The sequence below is a fragment of the Nicotiana tabacum genome, chromosome 19 (assembly GCF_000715075.1).
Source record: "Nicotiana tabacum cultivar K326 chromosome 19, ASM71507v2, whole genome shotgun sequence".
Lineage (NCBI taxonomy): Eukaryota > Viridiplantae > Streptophyta > Magnoliopsida > Solanales > Solanaceae > Nicotiana > Nicotiana tabacum.
Window position 1 is genome coordinate 150855298 of NC_134098.1, and position 23651 is coordinate 150878948.

Sequence of the window (23651 nt, forward strand, 5' to 3'; positions counted from 1 at the left end):
CCAAACAAACTATTAATCTTCTCAATTTGATAAAGACACCACCACCGCCTCGATAAATATGTACCTCACCGACCTCAATCCAAAAAATTTAAGCTTAAAAATTTCAAATTAAAGTAAATGATCAAACATGTATCTATGTATAAGAAATGCATGTCTTGCATGCATTGATCGGTGCAAACACGAATAAATTTCTTCTCCTCTCCCATCCCATATAAGTAGATTTACCCAGAGCTTCCTGCCACTCATGTCTCTCTGCAATAGCTCCTAAATGACAAAATCAGGAGAAATGGACTAGAGATTTGAGGAGGCGTTGTGATACATTTTGGTGTCTATTGCGGCGACAAGTAACGAGGACAGGAAAAAGAATGATAAGAAAAACGGAAAAGGGCCTAAAATGTCCATTTATTATATGAAATAGGACATGCTAGCCCTTCGTTAAAAGTTGGTCTCTATTCTGCCCTTGACGTCAACAAATGGGCTCGTATATGCCCTCCATCACTAACGGAAGACTCATAAAGCCACGTGGAATATTTGTGAGGGCAAGTTAGACCTAGTTCGAATTGTACAAGGATATATATGAGTCAGTTATAATAGTCATTTCTCAAACACTTCATAATTCCATATCAGTTTACTTAGACACCCATTTGACAACACCAAGCTATTTATTATAACAAATAAACTCAGTCATAGACACAACAAATGAACGGCAATGACTTCATTAAATCCTTGTACAAAAACATAATGCTTCATTACATAATAAAAGACAACAATTAAGCCACAATAACACTAACATTACATATCATTTCCCACGGATCCAAAGAACATAACAAAACATCCCAATATCACACACATGAAAATCTACATCTTCTTCCAAAATTTAGCATCAAGCACAACTGAGTACTCTAAATTGGTCACTTACTTCATTAGAACATTTCTTTCCAATTCTAAAGCTTCTATTCCTCCATGATCGACGAGCATCATAACATTATCAAGATCAAACTTTCCTTTGGAGAGCATATGAGATTTGAACTGCATATGAGATTTGAAACTCTAGGAGGAAGCTCTTCATCTTGCCATTCCCAATAGGAATATTTTTCATCCTAAAAACCAAAAATAAATAAAATAAATTTACAAGCAAATCGAAACAATTAAAAGAACCCATCAAAACATTTGCTTACCTCATGCTTCTGGCACTTGAAAAACCTTCTCCCAACATTTAAAGGAGTCCATGCCATGAAATAATTGGCAACAAGTCCGCAACGACACCTCCTATTCGACCCCTTTGAGCTACTAGAATATTCCGACATTGTCTTTTGTTATGATTCGACCCCTTTGAACTACTAAGATTTAATGAAATCATTGCCATTCATTTGAATGTTTGTGTCTATGACTTAATTTATTTGCTGTGATAATTAATTTTGTGTTGTCAAATAAGTGTCTAAGTAAACTGATATGCAGTTGTGAAGTATTTGAGAAATAACTATTATAACTGACTCATATATGCCCTTGTACAATTCAAACCAGGTCTAACTTACCCTCACATATATTTCATGTGGCTTTATGAGTCTCCCACCGTTAGTAATGGAGTGCATATACGAGCCCATTTGTTGACGGAAAGGGCAGAATAGAGACTTAACTTCTAACGGAGGGCTAACCTGTCCTATTTCATATAGTAAGGGGACATTTTAGACCTTTTTCCGTAAGAAAAAACACTGGGGACCGCCAAAAACATGTCTTTGCTTTTATTTATAGTTATTATCATACACATTGCAGTAGACTTGGTTAATCTGTAAGGAATACAATCCATATTCACTTTATGTCTCCTTTTTTTTGGTTATCTTTTGTTATTGTTTTTATTTGGGGTATTTCATTTTATGGTTCAATATGTATATCCATGTCCCCTGCCTGGAATGTCGTGTCTGCATCTCAACTCCAACGTATATCACCAGGGGAATTTGCACTGAAACAGCCAAAAGAAAATTATAATTAAAACAAAAGATGCCTGAAAATGATAAGTACATAAATAAAGCAAATAAAATGGCGACTTCCATAATATAGCTACTTGATTCTTCACCCACCATCAATGGCAAAAGAAGAATGTTTTTCTAATTTATTCATTTATTCATCACCTACGATTCGGATAAATCTGTTTAACAGCAAGAAAACCATATACTCCCTTTTCTCGTTTTTCAGAATTAACAGGGTAGAGTCATCAATTCTAACTTCCAAGGATCAATTCATATATAAATCTCCTAATGATGCAAGAAGTAGCGGGCAGCAAAATAAGATGCAAGAAGTGGAGCAATATCGTGAAATTACATCCATCTTCCCTAAGTAATGACATGACAAGTGAATCCAGCTCACTCAAGACAAAATTGGGAACATAAAATTTGAACTTTCTTCAATTCCTTTTCAAATAAGTCAAGCCGAGCCAGTGCCCAGGCCTAGACAAAATCAGCTAAATTGCAGTGTTTTCTTTGAAGGACGAATGCTAGCTAGAGAGCTTCTCTGGGAAAAGCATCTCGTCTAAAAAGGGGCTCGACTCGGCTATTGTCCAGGCCTAGCCAAGATGAGCTAACTGGCACTGTTTTCTTGGAAGGTCCGATGCTAGTCCTAGATGGAGAGTTTCTTAGGGAGAAGTATCTCGTCTGGAAGAATCTAGGACATGCTAAAGTCAGACATCCACAACCCATTTCACTCCGCTAGTAGCTAGTTAAGACTCGATATGACCAGGGAAAGTGATAATGGCTTACCTCACAAAATGCAATAAATTTTGTTGCCACTTAGAAGAAATACAAGCTGTTTCGAACTTCAACCCTGCAGTCAGAAGAATGCTCAGAGTGAAAAGCACACTTTTTGTCACAAATACATCAAATAAATGGTTGACCATTAAGGTTATCAGCAAAGGCTATGAAAAGATACTAGAAGAGTTTTAAATTGGAACGATAAAAGAAAACCATAAATGCATGACTATAGAATAACCAGTCAATAACTATGTGAAACATTAATTTGAAAGGAAAGTCTTTCTTCTTTTTTTCCCATTACATTACAAACAAACCCTTTGAAATCCTTCTACACGAAAAAAAATGCAACCAACAGAAAAAAACAAAAAATGCAGAACTTACCCTGAAATTACTATAAGCATTGCCACTGTTCACCTTATTCTCAAATTGCTAAGGAAGTCTGAAAGCCTGAAAGTAACAGTGATATGTAAGATCAAATCAGTCAGTTACGGACCAAAGGAAATAGAAAACACCCTTCAAAATTGTCATCACAACACAATGAAGAAAAAGTTTGGATGATAGGTGTAACCTAATATTTTTAGCAACCACTGTGCTTCCATCTTCAGAACCAAGATGACGCAGTATCACTTCCTCCAGACGGCCATCACGGTATTGATGCTGCAATAGTGGACCATAATATCCATAAAGCAATCAGGCATGCATTGCGATACAAATATATCAAAGGCTGTGAACCACAACAATAACAGAGACAAGAAAAGCGGAAAAAAGATGATCAGAAACAAAGAAATACTGCTAACTTGATGAATGGTTCTGTAAGAAATATGTAAAGTTTTACCACTTAGTGGTATTTAGAAATTACATTACCAAGCCACCCACCCATGGGTGTGTTAGCATGCAAAGAAATATGTAAAGTTTTATCGGAAACATCCATTATGGAAGAGAACAGTCCCCTGTGACATCAAGTAAATCTGTCACCAAACTCAGACACCCTCCTCATTCATTAAAGAAACCAAAAACCAAATGAACAAGCAAACATATGAATTCCAGTGAAATAGGGTGACAGCACCGTACTAAACGGGAGTCATCCCTATATCATTAGCACATACATTTCAATCTACGCTAAGTTGGATCACGTTTGAAACGCATGCTCTTCCAAAACTAAAATTCTACTTCAGTGTCATTCAATATTTCAACTGAAACTAAAAACAATTGTCAAACTTACAACTAGTTATCATTAGAATGTCCTGGGAAGGATATATTATTGATGAGACCCAAGACAATAAGCACAACCTTCACCAATAGGAAGTGTAATTACGATCGTGCATATTAGATGAATTAAAGTGACGAGTTGGAAGAGTAATAAATGTATATTTCATGGTAACGCAGGTATAAGCATGAGGTTATGGAACTAATGCACAGCGCTAGAGGTGAGAAGGCATTGGAAATCGACGAGCAATCTCTTCTATTAGCATAGATCTGCCGTAGTCAAACACCATAGTATTTCTCTTCTTTGGGTTTATTGGTTAATTTTTTCAATGACGCCAACCAATTCTACTAAGGAAGACATTTTCCAAACCAATTTGTGGACGACCATTTTTTCCCCACTGTGAAATTCAAATACCTGGAAAAATTGCACCAGATCCAGCCATCCAAGGCTAGAACCTCCTCATTTGTTATCATACCTCATACATCATTAAAAATATGAGAGCAGAAAAAACCTATCATTAGGATGGTTGTCTATAAATGTTTGGAAGTACCTTAGAGAGGTTGTAGTAAACCTAACCAAGCTATTCAACGTACTAATAAGGTGTGGAAAGAGGTTAAACCGGTAGAGACGGGGGAAAAATTAAAGAGAGAGAGAGAGAGAGAGAGAGAGAGTACATTGTTTCTGATATATAAGAACAAAAGAGATATTCTAATTGTAGGGTTCAATTTACGAATCGAGTGATGAACCTTTTGGAAAGAGTGATTAAACTATTGACTTTGTATTCATTTTTGACAAGGTAAAGTATTAAGAGTGATCTGAATCATCTACAACGAAGTAATAAAGCTTATGGAAATCTACAAAGAGAGGAAAAAGGATCTCTGCAAAATAATCATTTTTTCCAGATATGGAGTGCTACGAAAATTCCTTCAATTAATGCTAGAGAAGAAAGAAATTCATATCAAATATATAAAATGTCCTAAAAGATACCCATAATGCAGTGGCCATAAGTGTAAGAACAACGAGAAGGAACAGAGAGAGTTTCGCCAGCCGTGCATTCATAATCTGGATCTCCCTTGAGCCTTTACTTGTTTATTCTGACAATGGATGAGCCAACCAACAGTTCACAGGATGAGGTTTCATGGTTATGTCATTGACAAGATAAGTGAAAGTCAAACAGAAACTTGATTAATAGAGAAACACTATAGATAATTTGAGTTTCAGAATAAATAGAACCAAACGAAAATATATTCCCTCCAAGTTTAGCCCCATTCGTGTACTTAAAGTGGCACTTCACTTCGCTGCAAATATATTCTCTTAATCTTTCCTTGACGGATTTATCATTAATGCGGACTCAAGTCATCCAAACATCATTTGTGTACTTCAAGTGGGCTATCAGCAATATTGTTAAAAGCTAGCTTAGCTTAATCCTTAAAGCTCAGTGAAGCTCAGGCTGTGCGCTTGCCTCGCCTAGTATGGCGCTTCAGTGTAGGCATCAAGGTTCTAAGGAGTGCCATCTCTTCACCAATAGCACAATAATAGACAATAAATATATTTGATAAAACGGTACATTAGTTGTTAAAAAACGTCATGACTAACTTTTAGTGATCAAGTATAAGAAATTAGAAATTTAGCATAAGAAAACAAGCCACTAAAAGCCTAAAATTACATCTCTTCATCTAAAACAGAAATCTAATATGGTCTTTTAACTTGATGGACATGATTTTAATTGCATATAAAGCTTAATTATAGTTTTTACTGTCTTTCGTCCAAATAATTATTTTTTGTGCTTATAGATTTCCTTGCAATACATTTCTATATTTTATTTTTTTTCATTGACGGTATTCTTGCTAATGCCCACGCTTTAATGAGGATTTGTGCTTAAAGCCTCAACAAATTTCAGTGCTTTTTGCGCTTTTGACTACTCGAGCTATCAAATCCAAGCAAACGTAACCGGTACATCCATCTTTTAGAATTAAAAGTCCTCAAGTGTTATGGTTTGAGATGTCAATACATCTAGAATCCATTTCTGTAACTTAACAGAAAGAACCTACCATTGTTTGGAAAAAAAATATGCTATGTTTACAGGAAAGGCAACAAACCACTGTTGGCATCAAATTCTGAAGACAGAGACAGACATCATAACATTAGTACCTTGTAGAAACAACTAGCTCCAAATGGGCAAGTCCCATTGCCAAAGTCAAAGTGCTTGCAGTCAATAGACCTGAGCTCAAAATTGGAAAACGAAGAATACATCAGAGAGAAAAAGACGCTTTCCCTAGGAACAAGGGGGAAGGGGAAGCATTTTATAGATGCACAAGTTTCAGCAACATAAAGAGACACCACCCAGAATTAAAAGTTTACTCAGAAAGTTCATGTGCTGTATTTTCTGAGAGCTTAGACATCAAGGTAACAGATTTATTTTCATTATACAGAAATTCATCAAAATTAGATTGAATGCACAGAATAAATTTATCATAGAATAATGAGTATTGTCAAGAAGGTCCATCTTTGGAAGAGTAGCAGCACTCGCCAAATAAATCAAAAAACATATGGGACTCTACATTTGGTAAGTTCGAAGTTGAAACAAATAAAACCACGTCATTTCAAAGCCTAACGAAGCTTTTGGATTGACAGAAAGGCAGATGAAGGTGACAAGAGGATAGGGGTGAGTTAGTTTTTTCTACTCAGTTGATTTTTAGCAAGAGAAACTGAGATAGAGAGAAAGAAGGTCATAAACAAAATGTTTAGTTTCGTTTATTCCAACAAAAAGCTGGTGCAAAGGTCCTTTTGTAATGCCAAAAAGAACAAATACTTGATTAGACCCAAATGACACACATTCCGTTTTTCCTACTCATAATCAATTCAAAAAAGATTTATCACTCCTCTCCTCTTTTTTTTGTCTTCTAAATGGCCTACTATCCTTCCTCTTTCTTCCTTTCTTCCAAAATATATTTAAGAGTCCCATTGGGCTCATAACAATGACTACTACTTGGAAATTAGAAAACTCCTACAACACCATAAGCTGACTTTTCAGATCTCACTACCACTAAATGAACATAATTGTTGTCATGAAAAGAATCTTTCTTTTTTTGGAAAACTGAGAATTCTCCGAGGGCCAACAGGCACACAGTTCAAATCTCCACGGATAATGGGCCACCCTGCTACCCTTCTCAACTTAAATACCAAACTATTGGTCCGTGGCAGGGTTTGAAAAAGTACTCTTATCACCGAACCGAAGTGTTATAGGTATTATCATTATTTTAAATAACCATGGTATCCAGGCCAGCACACGCGTACCTCTACTAATTCCACGGGTTGCTTGTTACCTCCCAAAAGCACAAGTACCAGGTACCTGAAGGCATTATCATCAAATAGATTACCCAACTTATCATTCCCTAATGGGCACACTTGTGAGTTGTGATCATATGCAACAGATTCTCTTAACAAAGTTCCTCTGACGTGATTGAAAGTAGTGCCTAATATGTTAATGAATGTGTTACAACTGCAATTTAAAAAAACCACATAAAATATTTTAGGAACTTTCCATGTTTGTTGCTGTTAGTTAGTTAATTGTTGTGTAAATAAGTATAGTCCTACATAGAATAGGAGTAGTGTAGGTATTGTGCATAGTTATAAAGAGGAGTACTTGTATAATAGTTAACATATCAATAATATATTTTCTCCCGTGCTTTCTCACATGGTATCAGAGTCGTGGTGGAGACACATCCAGGAACTAGAATACAGAGCCAGAAGTCACTGTGCCTCAATTTTCCGGCGACTTTTCAAAGTTGTCTTGCGTCATCTCGCTCTCCGTCAGTGTTGTGCAAAATCCAACACTACCACAAAATCCGTCATCGTCCGGCGACCAAACCCAAGTGAACATCTCCGGCAGTAGCCTTCTCACGCACAATCAGAAACTAGGGTTCCGGCGAGCGTGTGAGCTCATGCGCCGCCGGGTACGACCACTTCCGGCCTTTTTTTGAAAAAGTTTCTTCAGAACAGTTGGGTCGTCTACTAATTCCGAACCCACCCTTACTGTTTTCGTTTGATTACGACCACTTTGAGTTTTTTCCAGCGACTACACTGATTTTTCCGGCAGCTACAGTAAAATTTCCAGTGACTACAGTGTTTCCTTCGTCTGTTTCAGTGGATTACAGTTGATTCTTTCTCTTATTTGGTAATAATTTGCTAGACCTCTCTTCAATCCAACGATATCTTTGGGATTTGATGTTTTTGGGCCTAAAAACACGGGTTCTGGAAGTTCTAGTGTTAGGATTACCTTGGAACCTTTAATAGGAAGTTCTAGTTTGGGCTTCGTCTGTCTAGTTGTGGTGTAAAGGTTAAGGTGTTCAAGATCATCTAATCAAAAAGTCTAGCGAAGGAGGTGAAAATGCCATAGCACTTTGGGTTAAGATCGATGCTCAGTTATATAGTATTCTGTGGCGATCTATTGATTCCAAGTTGATGCCATTGTTTCGTCCATTCCAGACATGTTATTTGGTTTGGGAAAAGGCTCGCACTTTATACATTAATGACATATCTCGTTTCTATGATGTGATATCGCGGATGACAAATTTAAAGTAACAGGAATTAAATATGTCTACTTACTTGGGACAAGTACAGGCAGTCATGGAGGAATTTGAAAAGTTGATGTCAGTTTCTACTAGTGCTGAAAAGCAACAAATGCAGCGACAGAAGATGTTTCTAGTTCTTACCCTCACTGGACTTCCTAATGATCATGATTCAGTACGCGACCAGATTTTGGCTAGTTCGACTGTCCCCATAATTGATGAATTATTCTCTTGATTACTTCGCCTTGCTGCAGCACCAAGTCACGCAGTGATCTCATCACATACTTGACTCCTCTGTTCTCGCATCCCAGACAGTGGACAATTGGGCATCTCAAACTATGAAGAATAGACGAGGAAGAGGTCGTTTTGGAAGATCTAGATCCAAATGTTCTTATTGTCACAAACTTGGGCACACTCATGAAGTGTGATATTCCTTACATGGTCATCCACCCAAAATGCTTATATTGCTCAAACCGAGACTACAGGTAACTAAGGATTTTCTTTATCTGAAGGAGAATATAATGAGTTCCTTCAATATCGAGCAAGTAAGCAGACATCTCCACAAGTAGCCTCGGTTGCTCAGACTGATACTTCTGTTGCTGGTAATTCTTTTGCTTGTGTTTCCCAATCTAATACTCTTGGACCATGGGTGATGGACTCGGGCGCTTCTGATCATATCTTTAATAATAAATCACTTTTGTCGAATATTGTATATTCACAGTCTCTTCCCACTGTTACTTTAGTCAATGGGTGTCAAACTAAAGTAAAAGGAGTTGGACAAGCTAATCCCTTACCTTCTGTCACTCTAGATTCCGTTCTTTATGTCCGTGGTTGTCCTTTTAGTCTTGCATCTGTTAGTCGTTTGACTCGTGCCCTCCATTGTTGTATATATTTTATTGATGATTCTTTTATTATACAGGACCGCAATATAGGACACACGATTGGCACAAGGCGTGAATCAGAAGGCCTTTACTACCTTAACTTACTCAATCCTTCCACAGCATATCTAGTTACAAATCCTCCATACCTAATTCACAGACGTTTAGGACATCCAAGTTTATCCAAGCTTTAGAAGATGGTGTCTAGTTTATCTAGTTTGTCTACATTAGATTATGAGTCGTGTCAGCTTGGGAAACATACCCGAGCCTCCTTTCCGTGTAGTGTTGAGAGTCATGCAGAGTCTGTTTTCTCTTTACTTCATTTTGATATATGGGTCCTAGTAGAGTCAGTTCAACCTTGGGATTTCGTTATTTTGTTAGTTTTATTGATGATTATTCAAGATGTACTTGGTTTTTCTTAATGAAAGATCATTCTGAATTATTTTCAATATTCCAGAATTTTTGTGCTGAAATCAAAAATCAATTTGGTGTTTCTATTCGCACTTTTCGCAGTGATAATGCCTTAGAATATTTAACCTCTCAATTTCAGCAGTTTATGACTTCTCAAGAAATTATTCATCAGACATCTTGTCCTTATACCCCTCAGCAAAATGGGGTTGCAGAGAGAAACAATAGGCACCTTATTGAGACTGGTCGCACACTTCTCATTGAATCTCGTGTTCCGTTGCGTTTTTGGGGCGATGCAGTTCTCACAGCTTGTTATTTGATTAATCGGATGCCTTCATCTCACATCCAGGATCAGATTCTGTATTCAGTATTGTTTCCCCGGCCACCCTTATACTCCCTTCCCCCTCGTGTTTTTGGGAGCACATGTTTTGTTCATAACTTAGCCCCGGGAAAGATAAGTTAGCTCCTCCTGCTCTCAAGCGTGTCTTTCTTGGTTATTCTCGTGTTCAGAAGAGATATCGTAGTTATTCACCTATTCTTCGTAGGTACCTTATGTCAGCTGACGTCAGATTTTTTGAGTCTAAACATTTCTTTACCTCTTCTGACCACCATGATATATCTGAGGTCTTACCTATACCGAGCTTTGAGGAGTTTACTATAGCTTCTCCCCTCCACCTTCACCCACAGAAGTCTTACCCATACCAACCGTTGAGGAGTCTAATGTTGCTCCTCCTTGATCCTCAGCCACGGAAACACCACTCTGGACTTATCGTCGTCGTCCGCGCCAGCATCAGGCCCAGCTGATTCTCGTCCTGCACCTGACACTACTCCTACTCCGGACTTGTCTCTTCTTAGTACACTGATTGCACTTCGGAAAAGGTATACTAACCACACTTAATCCTAATTCCCATTATGTCGGTTTAAATTATCATCGTCTGTCATCCCCCATTATGCTTTTATATCTTCTTTGTCCTTTGTTTCCATCCCTAACAGCTTGTTTGGATGGTTGTTACTCAATGTATCGTATTGTATTGTTATCTCAAAACAATGCTTGTTTTGATTGTTTCATTAAAATTGGTTGTATTGTATTATTAAATTCATTGTTCCGGAACAATGAAAGGTCCCTTTTTTGAAACAACCGATTTGGTGTGGTGGGATTGTTTCCTATTTTTCTTTCCAAGTATGCCCTAACTTATTACTCCATAATTCTATTTTACCGTTTACCTTTTTTTTTTAATTTTAACTCCAAATCTCCCACCTACAACCTACTTTGTCTTCGTCCCTTTTTTCCCAGAACTTTTGTCGCATCCGACTCCAACCTAGAATTGCTAATTTTGTTAGAATTTGCATGAAGCAAAATGTTATTTAACAACTGCAAACAATACAATCTATCCAAATATTGTATTTATAAAACGATACAATACAATACAATACAACACAATACATTATAAAACGATAGATAACAACCATCCAAACAAGCTGTAAGTCTACATGTGAAGCATTGTCTCATCCAGGATGGCGACAGGCTATGATTGGCGAGATGTCTGCTTTACATACGAGTGATACTTGGGAGCTTGTTCCTCTTCCTTCAGGTATACCGTTGGTTGTCGTTGGGTTAATGCAGCCAAAGTTGGTTCGGATAGCCAGGTTGATCGACTTAAGGCCCGTCTTGTTGTCAAAGAATATACTCAGATATTTGGGCTCGATTAGAGTGATACTTTCTCTCTCGTGGCTAAAATAGCATCAGTCCGCCTTTTTCTATCCATGGCTGTTGTTCGTCATTGACCTCTCTATCAGCTGGACATCTTCACGGTGACCTTGAGGATGAAGTTTATATGGAGCAACCACCTAGTTTTGTTGCTCCGGGGGAGTCTCGTGGCCTTGTATGTCGCTTGCGCCGGTCACTTTATGGTCTAAAGCAATCTGCTAAAGCCTCGTTTGGTAAATTTAGTACAGTTATCTAGGAGTTTGGCATGACTCGTAATGAAGCTGATCACTCTATGTTTTATCAGCATTCTACTTCAAGTCTCTGTATTTATCTGGTGGTCTATGTTGACGATATTGTTATTACTGGCAATGATCAGGATGGTATTACCAATCTGAAGCAGCATCTCTTCCAGCACTTCCAAACTGAGAATCTAGGCAGATTAAAGTACTTTCTAGGTTGCTCAGTCTAGCTCATGTATTGTTATTTCACAAAGAAAATATGCTTTAGACATTCTTGAGGAGACAAGAATGGTAGGTTGCAGACCTGTTGACCCTTCGATGGATCTGAATTCTAAACTTCTACCAGGACAGGGAGAGCCGCTTAGCGATCCTGCAAGATATAAGCGGCTGGTTGGTAAATTATATTATCTCACAGTGACTAGACCCGACATTTCTTTTCCTGTGAGTGTTGTAAGTCAGTTTATGGATTCTCCTTGTAATAGTCATTGGGATGCAGTTGTCCACATTCTTCCGTATATAAAATCGGCTACAAGCAAAGGGTTATTATTTGAGGATCGAGGTCATGAGCAGATCGTTGGATACTCAGATGCTGATTGAGCAGGATCACCTTTTGATAAACGTTCTACGTCTGGATATTGTGTTTTAGTAGGATGCAATTTGGTGTCTTGGAAGAGCAAGAAACAGAATGTAGTTACTCGGTCTAGTGTAGAAGCAGAATATCGAGCAATGGCTATGGCAACATGTGAGCTAGTCTGGATCAAACAATTGCTCAAGAATTTGAAATTTGGTGAAATCATCCAGATGGAACTTGTGTGCGATAAAGCTGCCCTTCATATTGCATCAAATCCGATGTTCCATGAGAGAACTAAACACATTCGGATTGACTGTCATTTTTTCAGAGAAAAGATACTCTCAGGAGAGATTGCTACAAAGTTTGTGAAGTCGAATGATCAGCTTGCAGATATTCTCATCAAGTCCCTCATTGGTCCTCGTATTGGTTATATATGTAACAAGCTCGGTACATATGATTTGTATGCATCGGCTTGAGGGGAGTGTTAGTTAGTTAGTTGTTGTGTAAATAAGCATAATCCTACATGGAATAGGAGTAGTGTAAGTATTGTGTATTGTTATAAATAGGGGTACTTGTATTATAGTTAACATATCAATAATATATTTTCTCCCGTGCTTTCTCACAGTTGCACTTCGAGACAAGTTACATCCATGCTAATAGTTCTAAAATCCAGTCAGGTTCACAGAAATCCAAAGGAAAAAACAAAGAACACAAAACGAAAAAGGGGAGAGAGAGATGAACCTGAGTTTGGTTTTGTAGCTGTCAAGGATATCTTGCTTTTCTTCTTTTGTGGAGTACCAAATGACACTTGGAATGACAAAATATGAAAGCTTCCGGCATACGGGACAGGTCCTAAATGTAGAGTTGATATCAATCCCAGAGGAAGGAGAACCACTGCGCCAGTTCCTGATACACGATATACAAAATGGATGATCACACTCAGAAAGGATCCCAAACTTCCGCTGTGTTGCAGTTGTCTTGGAGAGTACACGTTCAAGACACACACAACACTCTATTTCTTGACTATGCTTCAATAAATCAAGGTGCTTTTGCCTCTTCTCACATGTTTTCATATGCTCCTCTCTTTCTTGAGGCCTAAAAGGATGCAAGCAATGCTTCGCACAGATTGGACATAAATCTCCATGAATATATGGACATTTTTCTCCCCGTGGACAATTACCAGCAGCAGCAAGAGAGCAAATTGATTGATCAGCTGGATTAATTCTCTTCAACTCAACAAAGTTTTCAATCTCTTCCACATGATGATTCTCTGAACTTTCACTCCATGCAGCTTGGTTGGGAGGGTAAAAAGGTCTGCCTGAAGTTAAATACTCAGCAGAAAGTCCTGCACCATCTGCTAGCATTCCAGAAGATAAGGTGGTGGGAGACGGATTTGAGAGCAGATGTTGAGCTGGAGCTGACGAAGATGGAGGTGAATGCTGTTGAGAAACTTCAACATGTTCGTATCTACACCTGCTGCCATAGGCACATAGTCCTTTTTGGTAGTATGCGCATACCTGCAACAATAATCCAAGTAAGAGCAATTAGATGCCAAAGTGGCTAAGCAACTTTGATCGCCAAAAATAGAATGTCCAGAACATTACATTATTTGGAGGGTCTTTCCAATCATGTGAGAACTCACAGTACTCCCCTTTCAGACATGCACCATGTACAAAAAACTTGCAAAGAACCCTGGAAAATATATAAGCATGTCAGTAAGTGCATATGGCCATCTTCAAGAGACCACAAATTCATTTACAAATTTCAATTAACAATAAACTTTGCTAATCAATATTTTCCTTTTCTCGGCATAAAGTTGTCAATCAAATTCTTTAGTTGTATAGTTATGGTAAAAGGACAAATGATCAGAAAATGCTAGAGTGATGATAATTTACCTCTTCAGATATTACCTTTTAACATTGCTAGACATACTCCATCAACAAAAAAAAAGTAGTAGACACCATATAATAAGCAATTAGTTTAATGTTTTAAGTTCAACTACGCAAAAATTATTTATTTCTTCCAAGTGCACAGCACCTCAAAGCACATGACACAAACCGATGGCAGAAAGCTCCTTAGTGGCATCTTATCAGTCAGGAACTTTTTTATAGTACATCTCAAGTAAATACGACTATTAAATAGGTTGTGCGATAGATTAGACTTACACATATTATATATGAGTGAATACAAGTGACCCACATAAGAAAATATGAGTATACATTGAAAGGTGTGAATATAAGGGCCCAAACATTAGCCATTTGTCTTAATGCGTTCTTTCGATCTTTTCTCCCAGTTCTATGAACTTTTCACGTGATACCAGAACAACTAGTGGTCCTCCACTCGGGTCTCACCACCATCCATATATATGAGAAATATTTTGGCGCACATGGTCCAAGAAAAAAAGAATTACGTTGGCACAAAAGAGGACATGTCACACAGACCTAATTAGAACAAATAAAAATATGTATCCTCTCCCAGACTCTAACTTAAAATTTCAGATGAGGTGGCTCACATAGTTCAACATGGTATCTCTACATTATAAGAATTACTTCCTGTTCATGTAGTTGGATGTTTCAAAGAAGAGAAAATTGTGCCACGTAGTTGTCCACAATCTGCACCTAAAGTTTCTTTGTCTTACGTGAGTGTTGCCCATAAACCAACAACTCCACAAGAAGAGGAACATAGTGCCAGTAAAATCTAAGAAGTCGCACCAAAGTTGAACCTGGCACGCACTCACATACCCACACCAAAGTTGAAGCTTGCACGCACCATCACGCGCCGATCAACTCCCTAGATCTTCATCTTCATGTGCTTCATGTGTTGCCGCATGAATCTATTTCCGACCATACTTTTGTGAGTTTCTTTTGTTATGTAGGATCAACTACTCATTCCAAAGCCACCCACCGCAGTCTTGGAGTTTTCTTACCATTGGAACACTAGGGCGATAACTAACGACGTTTTCTGGGTGAGGTTTAACACAATTCAGACTCTAGGCATTTGTACTCGACTTCTAACAATACTAACCAACCAATTCCTAATTCTTTTGACGACAAGAAACTTGATATGGTAACTTAAGTCAATTCTTGCCGGATTATTTTGGTAACTACATTAGACTTGAATCAAACTTGTGAGTTGTGACCTCTTTTAATGCGTCTCTGATTATCCTGACAAGTTTTCCAATCAACAAACCAATGAATAAGATGTTCCCGCAACTATTTCCAGAACTTATCCTCTTTGTTTCAAGTTCCAACTATTTGATGGTCCTTCAATTTGTCATAAGGATTCAGAAAATTTGGTCACGAAGAAGATGGAATCTATTACTTCTCAACCTTGACATCTTCCATTCAATCACATGACACAAACATTCAATGAACATCACCACAAAATTTATGTTGAAACACATATAATCATACGAATATACATCACCGTAATCAAAACCTAAGCATTACGATTGCAAAATGGAATTAGAAGAAAAAAAAACTATGAAGATCATTCAAATCCTAAGAAAAAAAGGGCAAAATGATAAGGCGAGACCAAACTAATTTATATATAGAAACCTTACCTTTTGGACATGGCATCAAACTATCGACTGAAAGTCGATAGCCTAACACTCCTAAGTTAAATAATTGAAAAGCCAGAGCGAGAATTGAGCGTTACGCTCACTCGCTCTGGCTCGTTTAAGGCGGCTCGTTTAAGGCGGAACGTAGGTGGGGCTAGGGTTTTTGCTTTTGGCGGTTCGATCCCACTGCTTACTGCTGAGGCTAGTTTCCCCCTCTTCTCGACCTACCGTTTTTATAGTTTTTGAGGTGTGGACCCAACGTTAGAAAATGAAAGCTTGGGAGGGCGATTCGGAATATCTGGAATATTTAGTTGGTTAAAAGTGAAAATGATAGTATGTGTTTGGTACGTAAGAAAAATATTTTTTCATGTAAAATGTTTTCATGAAAAATAGTGAGCACATATTTTCTTTTGTTTGGTTGGTGAATATTTTTAAATGTTTGGTTAAAGAGTATAAAATATTTTTTTATTCTTCTCTCCTCACACTCTTCCCCCAAGTCCTCATTTTCCTTGCTTTCTTCCCCCAAAAATACCCAACGTTTTCAGAGCTCTATTTTCTTCAAAAATGTAATTATTCTTCTGAAAATTCACACAAATCCAAAGGAACTAATGTGTTGCTTTACTTTTTTACACAAAAATAACGTTGAAAATTGTGCTCTACAACTAAAAATAAAATATTCTTTTTTGGTTGAAAAACAAAGTACTCTTTCTACAACATGAAAATAAATTTCTCTTTTTATTGAAATAAAAAAAATACTTTTTCTACATCATGAAAAGAAATTACTTTTTTTGTTGAAATGAAAGAAAATACTTTTTACTACATTATTTTGTTGAAGTGAAAGAAAATCTTTTTCTACATCATGAAAAGAAAGTGCTTTTTTGTTAAAATAATTTTTTTTTTATATCATAAAAAAAAACTCATTTGTTGAAATGAAAAAAAAAAATCTATCTATAACATGAGAAAAAAGTACTATTAATAATATATTTATTTAGGGTAGGGGTGGGGAGTGGGGGTGGGCGAGGGTGTAGGGTGAGGTAGGGTAGGGTGGGGTAGATTGGTGGGAAAGGTTTAAAAAGAGTTTTGAAAAATATTTTTCCTTCTCTTGATATGGAAAACATTTTCATCCAATTAGAGAAAAAAAGTTCACTAGGAAAATATTTTCCAAAATATTTAAACCAATCAAATATGAAAAAATCGAAAAATATTTTTCGGAAATATTTTTCTTCATACCAAACACACAGTAGGATATGACGCTTTTGTGTCCAACTTTGTCTATTTCTCTCTCTTTTTTCTCTTTGCAATTGCCAATTGGTGTGTTCATTGCTATATTTGAAAAGATGTGGATAATATGTAATAATTTGTTAATGGTGAAAATGAACCCTTGACATGTTCACATGTGACAGGAGACAATATAAATAACGTTAGTCGCCTTGTGTGCAAAGAATCGTTTAATAAACTTCAAATTATTAAATTAACAATACTTACAATCCTTAGATGAAAATTAATCATACATCTCGTGATGAATTAGTTGCATATTGACATTAAGCCACCAACTTTATCGGGTTATAGTGAACTAAAAGATAAATCTTGCAATTTTTTCTTTTTGCAAATATTGTGATAATAATTTAAGATTTCTTTTTCCTCGTAATAATGTAAGATGAATAAACTCCCTAATAACAATAAAATGTGGATATATTATTACCTTAAAATTTTATTGTGAAGTACTTAGAGGTTAAAAAAAAATTGTATTCGAAATATCAAAGTGAAAGAGTAGTGGCGGAATTAATGGGATACAATCACATAGCTTTATTGAATCTGTAATCCTGTATGCACCAAATATATGAATACTCCAATCACCAATACCGATGCAGTAAAACAAAAGAAAAGGAAAAAGGTGAAAACTGAAAACTAAAAAGACCAAAAATCGATCATTCTATAACAACATTAATGACCCAGTGTCAAATTTTCTTTGAACAATGTTGCAAAAGAATAATTGTCTAACTTTTATTAATATCCTAGGAATTATGATATGGAATTGCTTTTTGTTGATTACTACTTTTGAGAGATGAAAATATATTACTCATAAGGGACGACAACAACCAACTTTATGAAGAATGTCCAATCATTTGGTAGGGTAAGTTTTACTATTAAAATGTTTATTTCCTCTCATATTTTTAAATTATTTTCATGTGTGAATAACATATTACGAATGATTTCAATTAATCAACACAATTACACAACATAGCGTGACTATAATATTAATTGTGGAAATAAATCCTTCAAATTTATTTGGCACAAGCAGGTCTTATATCAAGTCGGGCTAAAGTAACCTAAAAAAACTTTATAAAATACTTTTTTTAAAATTTGGAGAAAATGATAATAAAGCCAATCCCAGAAGATAACGTATTAGAGTATATGGCGAATAAATTCTACTATGAAATCTTCCAATGGGACCGAGGGCGAAGCTAGTGTGTAAGTTATGTGTTCGACTCAACCTTGTACAAATTATTAAGTTAGAACTTTATAATTTAAAAAGAGTAGAATCCCAAACCTATAAATTCAAATTCCGTTCCCCTCCTGAATATCTTTTTCTATACCAAGATCAAGTACATATTATTTTTACTTTGCCTGTAATTAAATTTAAAGAAACATATATTAATATGACAAAGAAGCAAATATGACAGGGCACAATGCAAAAATGATGATTGGCTACAATTGGCCAGTTTAACCAAGTATCCCCTCGCGAAGTGGATAAGATATATCTTATGACAAACCCACAATAATATAATAATAGTCTACCCCAAGCCAAAGATTTCGCAAACAATCCAATACTCCAATGGCAACCATTCTCCACCACTCATCTTTCCTTTCTTCCTCCTCCTCCTCCACCACCACTACCACCACAAAACCACCAATTCCACCACCCTTTTCGAGACCCCACGCCACCCTCTCACCACCCTCTAAACCACTTCTAATCAAATTAACCACCACTCTAACAGCCACAGCATTAGCAACCACAATATTAACAACCACTTCCCCTTCACTAGCAGACTCTCCCACAACCTACAAGATTTACTATGGCACAGCAGCTAGTGCCGCCAACTACGGCGGCTACGGTGGAAACTCCGACAAAAAAGCGTCGGCCGAGTACATTTACGACGTCCCAGATGGGTGGAAAGAGCGGCTGGTGTCAAAAGTTGAGAAGGGAACAAATGGTACAGACAGTGAGTTTTATAACCCAAAGAAGAAGACTGAGAAAGAGTACCTTACTTATCTTGCAGGGTTTAGGCAATTAGCACCTAAAGATGCTGTTTTGAACAACTTGGCTTTATCAGATGTGAATTTGCAAGACATCATTGCTAATGCTGATAGTGTTACATCAGAAGAGAGGAAAGATGAAAATGGGCAATTGTATTATGACTATGAAATTGATGGAGTTACTGCACATAGCTTGATAACTGTTACTTGTGCTAAGAACAAGCTGTATGCTCATTTTGTCAATGCGCCAGCTCCAGAATGGAAGAAGGATCAAGACACCCTGAGGCACATCCATCAGTCTTTTAAAACTGTTCGGTAATATATATAGGATTGGTCTTTTTTATTTGCACTATGTATTTGCATTTGGCATTTGGCTATAGAGGAAGAGTTTTGGAATATGTAATAACTGGATAAAACCAATGAAGAGATTTCCATTGATATACAAATTGGTTTCTTTTCTTTCAATAAAGCCGCATCAATGTTACAATGAACTTACAAAAAGTTACATCTGTACATCTTGTATACATAATTCACCTATGCAAAAAGAACTTTGACTTGCCTGATTTTGGAATTAGGTATTTCCATCTTCTCCAATCTGATATGTTCCTTTGCAGCTTCCGGTAATGAGTGAATATCACTACATCTAGGTTGTGCCATCTTAGCTCCCCAGTTAGCCATATGATTAGCTTCACTGCAGCAATGAGAGATTTGCACTTCTTCAAAGTTCTCAAGAAGTAATTTAATCTCTTCCACCAGAGAGATTAAATTCCATAAAGTAGTAATTTTGTCTGATATCCAGTTAATTGGTAAGCCTCAATACCAACTCTGAGATATCCATTTCGACTGCACGAATCAATTTCCATGTGAATAGCAGCACCATTGCTTTGTAACCAAAGTTGGCTGCAAATGCTGCAACCAACTCCCCAGTTTCAGCTCTAATAACTCACCTTCCCCCACTGATACCCAGAATTGAGCTTAATGAATCCACTTCTTGGCTTACTACATAACGCCCTGGTACAAGTCTCAAAATTTCACAAGCGCAAACTTGCTATTGTTGAATTTTGCCAAGATTAATGTGAACTAGTGTGAACATTTGAAGTCTCCTTTTAGGAAGAAATTGGTAGATGGATTTTTCATGCATTTACATTGCATGTTCACACTTAATATGATGTCATGCATGACATTATTAAGGTCATTTCTCTTCTATAAATAGCAAGGGTTTTGTTCATTTGTAAACATCTCTCACTTGCCTTCTTATCTCCTAAGGCATTTGAATCTTCTTTCTCTCTTGTAGTATTTCACTTGTATTTTTGGAGTGAAATAAATTTGAGTTGATTGTGTCCGAGGACTAGGCAAAAATTAAATTTTGCCGAACCTCGTTAATTTCTGGTGTTCATTTTATTATTGTCTCATTTACTATTTATTAGCTACCTTTAGATATAATAGTTGTGATTTAATCACTCTCTATATATTCGGCTTCCGCAACAATTGGTATCAGAGCCAAGGTTCTATCTTAGTATGCTCTGTGGTTGCAGCAAAGTCTGAACTTTCACATCAGAAAAGAATTACTTTGGTGTTCTGTACTGTTAGCAAATAAATAGTATCTATAGAAAAATGGGAGATAATAAAAATGAAGAGTCCACATCGGGTGTCAGTAATACGTCGTTGGCATCTTCGCTTATGACAAGAATTATATCAAATGCGAAATTTACAGTTGAAATTTTTGATGGGTCAGGATATTTCGGGATGTGGCAAGTTGAGGTTCTTGATATCCTTTTTCAACAAGGGCTAGATATTGCCATAGAAGAAAATAAACCAGACAATATCGGAGAAGGAGATTGGAAGATTATCAACCGTGTTGCTTGTGGTACCATTCGATCTTATCTCGCAAGAGAACAGAAGTATCCATACACAAAAAAAAATTCTGCAAGTAAATTGTGGAATGCGTTGGAGGATAAATTCTTGAAGAAAAACAGTCAAAATAAACTTTACATAAAAAAAAAGACGGTTACGCTTCACATATGTTCCTGGTACTACAATGAATGATCATATCACCAGCTTTAATAAGTTGGCGACAGATTTGCAGAATATGGACGTGATTTTTAGTGATAGAGATATGGCCTTAATGTTATTAAGTTCACTTCCCGATGAGTACGAGCACCTAGAAACTACTATACTTCATGGGAATGATGAAGTGTCTCTCAACGAAGTTTGTTCTGCCTTGTACAGCTATGAACAAAGAAAGAGAGAAAAACAAAAAAGTGGAGAAGGAGAAGCACTGTTTGTGAGAGGTCGTTCTCAAAATCATATGAGAACGAAGAAAGGAAGATCCAAGTCAAGATCCAGACCCAGCAAAGATGAATGTGCCTTTTGCCGAGAAAATGGGCATTGGAAGAAAGACTGTCCAAAGTTGAAAAACAAGGCCAAACCTAACAATGGAAAGGCTGTCATGGATTCAAATGTAGCTGATTGTGACGACTCTGATTTCTCGCTAGTTACAACTGAGCCATTCAAACCATCTGACATATGGCTGATGGATTCAGCTTGTAGCTATCATATGTGTCCCAACAAGGACTGGTTCGTTGATTTTCAAGAAGGAGAATGTGGAGTTATTCACACAGCAAATAACAATCCTCTTACCGCATATGGTATTGGTTCAATCCGATTAAGGAACCATGATGGATTGATCAGAACATTAACAGATGTTCGATACGTACCGGAATTGAAGAAAAATCTCATTTCTGTAGGAGCCCTAGAGTCAAAGGGGCTCAAAGTCATTGCAGAAAATGGGGTAATGAGAATATGCTCTGGTGCACTAGTGGTAATGAAGGAAATCCGGCGAAATAATAACATGTACCACTATCGCGGTAGTACAGTTATTGGGACAGCAACAGTGACATCCAGTGATGACAAGGAAGCAGAAGCAACCAAGCTATGGCACATGCGCTTGGGACATGCTGGAGGAAAATCCTTAAAGATTTTATCGGATCAAGGATTGTTAAAAGGAGTAAAGACTTGCAATTTGGAGTTTTGTGAGCATTGTGTCAAGGAAAAACAAACAAGGGTTAAATTTGGAACAGCAATCCGTAATACTAAAAGTATTTTGGATTATGTTCACTCTGATATTTGGGGTGCTTCCAAAACACCTTCATTAGATGGGAAACACTATTTTGTAACCTTTATTGATGACTTTTCCTGGAGAGTGTGGGTGTATACTATGAAAACCAAAGATGAGGTGCTGGGAATTTTTCTCAAATAGAAGGCGATAATAGAGACTCAAACAGGTAGAAAGATAAAGTGTCTTCGCACAGATAATGGTGGAGAATATAAAAATGATCTTTACAATAAGATTTGTGAAGATGATGGAATTTTGAGACATTTCACCGTCAGAAATACACCACAACAGAATGGAGTGGCAGAACGCATGAACCGGACTTTGCTGGAGAAGGTTTGGTGTATGTTGTCCAATGCTGGCTTGGGCAAAGAATTTTGGGTTGAGGCAATAACATATGCATGCCACCTTATTAATCGTCTACCATCTGCCGCTATTGGAGGCAAGACACCATTTGAAAAATGGTATGGAAAACCTGCTGAAGATTATAATTTTTTACATGTGTTTGGCTCAATTGCATATTATCATATGAAAGAGTCAGAATTGGATCCAAGGGCAAAGAAAGCTATATTTATGGGGATTACTTCTGGAGTCAAAGGATACCGATTATGGTGTCCAGAGATAAGAAAAGTTATATTCAGCAGAGATGTTACCTTTAATGAATCTGCCATAATAGATAAGGTGACATTTGAAGATGTCAAACAAACTGATGGTGCTTCAAAGCAGGTGGAGTTTGAGGGAAAATTAATTTTTCCAACACAAGGAGAAAACGAGGAAACAATAGAAGATTTTCCCCTGGAAGAAGAGTCAGTGGAAGGGGAGATTCCAACTCAAGAACCCCAACAACAACTTGAATCAATAGCAACCAGCAAGCCAAAAAGAACAATAAAGAAACATGTTCGCCTCATAGAGACGGTGGCTTGTGCAGCCTCAATTGTAGCTGATGGTGTTCCTACCACTTATAAAGACGCAGTCCAAAGTTCAGAAGAAGATAAGTGGAGGATTGCCATGAATGAAGAAATGCAGTCCCTTCATCAGAATTGCACATGGAAATTGGCCAATCTCCCGAAGGGCAAGAAAGCAATTGGGTGCAAATGGGTATTTGCAAAGAAAGAAGAATTTCCTAACCAAGAAGATGTTCGCTGCAAAGCAAGATTGGTGGCCAAAGGGTACTCTCAAAAGGAGGGAATTGATTACAATAAGGTATTTTCTCCAGTCGTTAAACACTCCTCCATTAGAGTTTTGTTGGCTTTGGTAGCACAGTTGAATTTGGAACTAGTTCAGTTAGATGTAAAAATTGCATTTTTACATGGAGACTTGGAAGAGGAAATCTATATGACTCAGCCAGAAGGATTCAAAGTTGCTGAAAAGGAAAATATGGTGTGCAAACTTGAAA

General features: G+C 37.1%; 2 protein-coding genes across 5 annotated transcripts; one reads left to right on the forward strand and one right to left on the reverse strand.

The window, feature by feature from the left end:
• Positions 1-1717: 1717 nt before the first annotated feature.
• LOC107763121 (E3 ubiquitin-protein ligase makorin) lies at positions 1718-16099 on the reverse strand. 4 transcript variants are annotated; one of them, XM_075238902.1, is made up of 9 exons: positions 15889-16090; positions 13931-14018; positions 13068-13843; positions 6103-6172; positions 4939-5045; positions 3313-3401; positions 3126-3191; positions 2754-2817; positions 1718-1960 (listed from the first exon to the last, which is right to left on the reverse strand). In XM_075238902.1, exons 1-5 carry the CDS (start codon positions 15897-15899, stop codon positions 5007-5009), a joined length of 984 nt encoding a protein of 327 aa, XP_075095003.1. In that variant the 5' UTR covers positions 15900-16090; the 3' UTR covers positions 1718-1960; positions 2754-2817; positions 3126-3191; positions 3313-3401; positions 4939-5006. The 4 variants fall into 4 exon arrangements, with proteins under 4 accessions (XP_075095003.1, XP_016437044.1, XP_016437047.1 ...); XM_016581558.2 differs by lacking the exon at positions 4939-5045; XM_016581561.2 differs by lacking the exons at positions 1718-1960; positions 2754-2817; positions 3126-3191; positions 3313-3401 and adding an exon at positions 3604-3694.
• A 2474-nt stretch (positions 16100-18573) lies between these two features.
• Positions 18574-19612, forward strand: LOC107763119 (thylakoid lumenal 19 kDa protein, chloroplastic-like). The gene has a single exon (XM_016581557.2). The coding sequence runs from the start codon at positions 18722-18724 to the stop codon at positions 19460-19462; it is 741 nt and encodes a 246-aa protein (XP_016437043.1). The 5' UTR covers positions 18574-18721; the 3' UTR covers positions 19463-19612.
• The last annotated feature ends 4039 nt before the right edge of the window (positions 19613-23651 follow it).